This window comes from Anopheles darlingi, chromosome 2, assembly GCF_943734745.1.
Source record: "Anopheles darlingi chromosome 2, idAnoDarlMG_H_01, whole genome shotgun sequence".
In the NCBI taxonomy this organism is placed as follows: Eukaryota; Metazoa; Arthropoda; class Insecta; order Diptera; family Culicidae; genus Anopheles; species Anopheles darlingi.
Window position 1 is genome coordinate 49475692 of NC_064874.1, and position 6211 is coordinate 49481902.

The 6211-nt window shown below is 46.1% G+C and overlaps 2 protein-coding genes across 2 annotated transcripts in view; one reads left to right on the top strand and one right to left on the bottom strand.

Moving 5' to 3' along the window:
• Window positions 1–4489: 4489 nt before the first annotated feature.
• On the top strand, window positions 4490–5368 carry LOC125950061 (uridine diphosphate glucose pyrophosphatase NUDT14-like). The gene is made up of 2 exons (XM_049677652.1): window positions 4490–4755; window positions 4821–5368. The coding sequence occupies exons 1-2, from the start codon at window positions 4563–4565 to the stop codon at window positions 5264–5266; spliced, it is 639 nt and encodes a 212-aa protein (XP_049533609.1). The 5' UTR covers window positions 4490–4562; the 3' UTR covers window positions 5267–5368.
• Window positions 5302–6211, bottom strand: part of LOC125950031 (NADP-dependent malic enzyme) — a 4559-nt gene continuing 3649 nt past the window's right edge. Inside the window, exons 2-3 of the mRNA XM_049677595.1 lie at window positions 6185–6211; window positions 5302–6117 (exon numbers count right to left, since the gene is read on the bottom strand). The exon at window positions 6185–6211 is cut by the window's right edge and continues 1673 nt beyond it. Coding sequence (XP_049533552.1) covers window positions 5954–6117; window positions 6185–6211 — 191 coding nt within the window. The 3' untranslated portion in view covers window positions 5302–5953. The remainder of the gene's footprint in view (window positions 6118–6184) is intronic.

A 6211-nucleotide genomic window follows, 5' to 3' on the forward strand; every position in this document is an offset into this window, starting at 1 on the left:
TGTAGGAGCGGTTGTTGTAGGAGCGGTTGTTGTAGGAGCGGTTGTTGTGGGAGCGGTTGTTGTAGGCGCCGTAGTTGTGGGGGCGGTTGTGGTGGGCGCAGTTGTTGTGGGGGCGGTTGTTGTGGGGGCGGTTGTTGTAGGAGCGGTTGTTGTAGGAGCGGTTGTTGTAGGAGCGGTTGTTGTGGGCGCGGTTGTTGTAGGAGCGGTTGTTGTAGGAGCGGTTGTTGTGGGCGCGGTTGTTGTGGGGGCGGTTGTGGTGGGAGCGGTTGTTGTAGTAGGTGCTGCCGTTGTTGTTGCTAAAGTTGTAGGAGCCACCGTCGTCGTGGTCGTTGTTACTTGCAATGATGCTACTATTGCCAGTATCGTCGCCAAATCCGACGATGCTAAAACAATAGTGCCTACGATCGAACAAAAGCAGTTGAGTAGATATCGTTTTTACAATGGCGTGCAGTTTACTACTCACTTCCTCCAATGCTGATGGAAACCGTAGGAGATTGGCTTACTACTGGGCCGGTGAGCAAGCACACGGCTAATACCAGATTTGCTAAGCAGTTCTTCATGTCGATCTCTGCTCGGTAGCTACTGAAAGGATAAGCTATAACGAATGAGTATATTTGCAGCCGCTTATATACCACATGAGAAATGTAAAAGCCAGACCATAGGGCCGCATGTCACACAGTAACTTCACAGCAAAAACAGTGGCTACAATGATACCCTTTATGCTACATCTTCCAATATGCAACGCATCAATGAAAGGCCCATCATTATTTACAAATGTTTTTACTTTACTATATCGACTCGCTGATCACGTCAATGGCTGTGGAATCGACAATGCTTCATCTTCCCTTTCATTTGATCAGTTTCAAATAAACTGCACATGTTTGCGAAGCGTCGAGTATTGCAAAACAACAAAAGAATCGTTTGAATGTATCTTCTAGAAAGTTTTTCTTGGACAAAAAAGTTGCAATAATCGATAACAAAGCTATTAGATTTTTTAGCACTCGTCATCACTAAAGAGACGACTCAGTCGCTTTACTGGATCTGAGACCGGTGATGTTGCATAGCTTACTACACTGAATCTCAACAGTCGCAAATAATGCTTTGAATCCATCGAACCACTAGCCTTGAAGTAGACTGATGTGAATGCTAGTCGTGATAACGATCGTGTGCGTTGCCATGAAAACTCATACGTTTATCCAGTTGAAAAATCGGTAAAAGTCGACAAAACCGCCCTTTCCCTGCTCCTGGTTGGAATAGCGGAGACAGCGCCTGTAAGCTACCAAACAAACTTAAGCTATAAAACGAAATTCTTTGAAAGTCCGATTACTCCTATACTCCTATTCAGCGATAGAACAAATGTAATTATTGTTCCCACCATCGAAATCATTCAACTTGTCGTGAAATCAAATGGCAAAAGATAAATGTTAAACCGTTAGTGTACATTTCACTTCAACTGTGTTTTCCTATGTTCCAAATCAACATTGAGAATAATAAAAATAAATGCCCCTTAGCGGTTAAATCTGCGTCAAAGAAAACATCCCACACACATCTTTCTGGATCATTTACATAATCATCGACCATTTCGTTTTTTTTTGTAGCATGGATTCTTTATTTGCTTCTATTACTTACATGAACCGTATTCCATTGGCTAAGCTATCCGGTGATCATCATGATTTTGTCAACCATGATGTCTGCCGTTGATGCCTCCACCAACTGCAATACCAGCGGCAAAAGACGGAAAACGTCCAACGTTAAAAGACGTTTGCGCACCGGCCCCTAGTCCTGCAGACAAACCGCCGTTAATTCCGTTCGGAATTCCACCGCTGAGTCCAGCGCCCAAGTTTCCTATGGCATTGCCGATTCCACCTAGTACCCCGGTGGCCAATCCACTGGCTGCATTACCGACTGCACCAACTACATTGCCTGCTAGGTTGGTTGCCGCGCCAACCGCATTCAAACCTGTTCCAACCAGGGTGCGTGCAACACCACCTACCACTGGTAGTATACCAAAGCCAGGACGACCGATGCCTCGTCCTCCTAGGCCAACACCAACTCCGAATCCAAGGGGACCGATCCCGATTCCGATACCACCTCCAATGCCAATTGGACGTGGGTGACAGGGTTTCCTGGTTGTCGTTGTAGCGACGGTAGTGGTGGTTGTCGTTGGAGCTACAGTCGTTGTGGTGCTAGTGGCCGCTGTTGTTGCTGCTGCTGTGGTTGTTGTTGCTGCAGCTGTGGTGGTTGTTGCTGCAGCTGTTGTCGTAGTTGCTGCAGCCGTTGTTGTAGTTGTAGCTGCAACAGTGGTGGTTGTTGGAGCAACAGTTGTTGTTGTTGTTGGCGCTGCTGTCGTAGTAGTGGTCGTAGCGGCCGCAGTGGTGGTTGTCGTCAAAGCAGAAATTATTTGAAGAATTACGCTGACAACAGAGTTGTTGGTGGAAGATACAGTGACGCTTGATCCATTGACAGTAACCGTTGCCGTTATCGTAGCAGCGGCTGTGGTTGTCGTAGCAGCAACAGTGGTTGTTGTGGTGGGAGCAACAGTTGTTGTTGTGGTAGGAGCAACAGTTGTTGTTGTGGTAGGAGCAACAGTTGTTGTTGTGGTAGGAGCAACAGTTGTTGTTGTGGTAGGAGCAACAGTTGTTGTTGTGGTAGGAGCAACAGTGGTTGTTGTGGTAGGAGCAACAGTTGTTGTTGTGGTAGGAGCAACAGTTGTGGTTGTTGTTGGAGCAACAGTAGTTGTTGTGGTAGGAGCAACAGTTGTGGTGGTTGTTGGAGCAACAGTCGTCGTAGTGGTCGCTGCCACGGTAGTTGTAGTGGCTCCAGGAGCAGCGGTCGTGGTGGTTTGGAGGGCCGCTACTATTGACAGTAGCGTATTAATATCAGTGGAAGCTACACTGATAATACCTAGAAGTTGCGATAAGATGATAAACTACTGTAGAGCTCCGTTGTGTGATCGGATTCCATGAGACTTGAATGCGATACTTACTTCCCCCCACGTTGATGGACACAGTTTGAGCCTTAACATTACTGCTCAGTAAGCATACTGCTAAGGTGAAAGCGAAAAAAAGGCCCTTCATCTTGTTAAAGCCTTTCTAGTGCTGGTAAGGACACCGAATAACGCAGCAATCCATTACCTCGTCGCGTTTTTATACTAGCCTGCGTATGCTAACATGAGTAAAACTAGAAGAAACGCAGGAAAACTTTTCCCGCCGTTCTTGATCGACAATGAAAAGATGTATTTATCTGACCTTGGCAATTGCAGATCGAAATTTGCAAAAGCCGACACGCATGCTATCGGTTGTTTACCTGTGCTTTTTTGTTTCAGTTTCAATATTAAGTCCAATTGTATGTTTGCTCAAAAGATACAACGAAGTGAATTGAGAAAAGAAAGTACGTCTTTCTCTTCTTTTTTTCCTTTTTTGAACTGATGAGCAAAAACAGACCTTACACTATTGCTTTTACGATAAGATAATCTTTGTTATTGAGTTCGATAAACTGGTTGTTTGTGTACATCTCCGATCTCTTTGTCCATATGTGAAATAGGTGTACATTTACGTATTTCTTGAAGCGAAAGATGTTGGTTGACTGATGCTGCAAAACATGACGTCAAAATAGAAACATCTCGATCTCCACGCGATCGCGATAGAAAAACGATGTGGTTTTTTAAACCACTCATTCATCAAATGTTGGCATTGAAACAGCAAGTGTTTAGAGTCCTGCGAGTACACAAAGAAAGTTTATATGTAAAATGTAACAAAAACCATAATAAACGCATCGAAACAAAAGCTATTAAGTCTTTTCTTTATATGATCTTTAGCCGTGGCCACACGGGGCGAAAACTCTAGCGCAAACGAAAAAATTAATGCCAAAACGTTTACGCTTGCCGTTTACATGCTGTCAAACGATTATTGGTCCGTGGAGCGTAAAACCTAGCGTAAAAGCTTTTTGCAAACGGTAGGGCTCACAATATGTTCTTTTTGTGGTTTACATCGACAGTGAGTGATCATTGCTAGTGTATTCAATCCTTTTCTTCAAAAAAACGATTTTAATTTCCTCAACCCGGCCATGTAAACATATCGAAGCGCAAAAGTTTTGGCATTAATTTTTTCGTTTGCGCTAGAGTTTTCGCCCCGTGTGGCCACGGCTTTTAGGTTTGAAAATTCGACGTAAATACGAAATTATTATTAGCAGAAGACACATGTTGTTGATACTTTGACCAATGCCACGACCACTTTGCGTGTTTTACTACCGTACTGTTGATAGCGCACTTAAATTCATCGCAAAGTAAGATAAAACAACATTCCTTTGCCGCTTCCTCGTCCCCGCCGCAGGCAAAGGGGTAGCCGATCAGAGCTAAAGCGCTGATCAGAACACGGTTGTGCTTAATTTGGACGAGGCCTGAATGTTGCTATCGTGGCCCAGCAGCTTAAGTTCGGGTTTGTTTCCCAGGCAACTGTCAATATTGTTACTTTTTTTTAATGTTTTTCCAGTTTGTTATTTTTCAAGGTTTTCGTTGCCCAAAAAATCGTGCCTCGCCGTTCCGGATCTTCTTGGCCACGATAATGAATAATATCACCGATATCCACTACGGTCCGCTGCCGGCCGATTCTCCGTACGTGAAACCATTCCGCTTCCACTACACACAAAATGGGAAGCAAAAATCGTGGGATCTGCTGAAGGTGCACGACTCCGTATCGATCGTCATCTTCAACGTTACGCGCCGGAAGTTGGTGTTCGTCAAACAATTCCGTCCAGGTAAGACAAAAACCCAGCTTTCCACTCTCTCAACTTTCACAATATCACCATTCACTGTTTTCCAGCCGTCTATCATGGTATCATCAGCGGCGATGGTGTGGAACCGGGCAGTATCGATATGAAAAAGTATCCACCGGAAATCGCCGTAACGATGGAGCTATGTGCCGGTATCATCGACAAACCGATATCGATTGTGGAGATTGCGCGCGAGGAAATACTGGAGGAGTGCGGTTACGATGTGCCGGTGGATCGGATCGAGCAAATCATTCGCTACCGGTCCGGTGTCGGTACTTCCGGTGCAGAGCAGACGCTTTTCTATACCGAGGTGACGGACGCGGACAAAGTATCAACGGCCGGTGGTGGGGTGGATGATGAGATCATCGACGTGGTGGAGTACGACATCGAAGAGGCACGTCAGCTGACCGCCAAGGGCACCGTCATCACGAGTCCACCATCGTTCCTGTTCGGCCTCATGTGGTTCCTGGCTAATCGTGCGCCGAAGGATGCCTAATCTGTGATACCAAATTGATAGAGAACCCGGCCAAGCCAACGGTCTTCCCCGGAGGATGGGAAATAAAATCGAAATATCTTCTTTATCGCACACCTGCGGAATCCTGCCTCATGATGTTCTTCGTCGCGCGCTATTGTTGGCTTAAACATCTTTAATTTATTCTCCTCACAATTCATGATAACATTTTGTTTGCTCGTTGCTATGCCACCCTTTCCCTTTCCCCGCTCGTAGCCGGGTCGTAGGTTTTTTAAATCTACCGAAGATCCGGGACAGAGTGAGATGGAGCAGATAATCGCCTGGCTGGCTGCAAACAAGGGATACTGGATGAGTTTGTATGTGGTGTGTGTGTGTGTGTGCTTCGAAGTAAGGGTAGGAGCACAGAAGGACAGATCGCTTCGAGCGATCTTCATTCATTTCGTTTGACTAAAAAGGAACATCGTTTACTATTCTACTACGTCCTAGATTCCATCTCGATGCCTCGGTGCCTCAGCTCAACCCAGTCAGGAACAGTAAACGAAAGAGGTGGCCTGGGTCCTTGCCCCTCTGCCGACGGCCGGCGTAGTGGAGCGGGTGGTTAAAATAAATAAATGAACATAGATCGTGCGCGACAGAACATAAATACTGGTGACCGGAGCGAGGAAACGCACTGATGCCGCTATACCGCTTCGTTGCGCTTCCGGAGTCGCCTTACGCCTGCAGCTTGGTAGGGTTGATTTCCCGCGTTTTGGCCACCTCCTGTGGCTCGGGCCATGGCCAGGTAACGGGCATGGCGCTCTCGTAATTGTAATTGTACAGGTGCGACTTGATGTACGCTTCCTTATCCTCCGGTTCCGGATACGTCGAAGCAAGCCCTGCAATAAACGATCAAATCGAGCAAATCAATCGCTGGCATTCCTCCTTCCCCTGCTTCTATCTTACCCTTCTGATAAGCGTAATTAGTTACTC

Excerpts from the sequence above, each read along its gene's own strand:
- LOC125950061 (XM_049677652.1), top strand. The coding sequence starts at position 4,563 with ATGAATAATATCACCGATATCCACTACGGTCCGCTGCCGGCCGATTCT. Across the intron at positions 4,756-4,820 it reads CGTCAAACAATTCCGTCCAG|CCGTCTATCATGGTATCATC; the intron begins GTAAGACAAAAA and ends ACTGTTTTCCAG.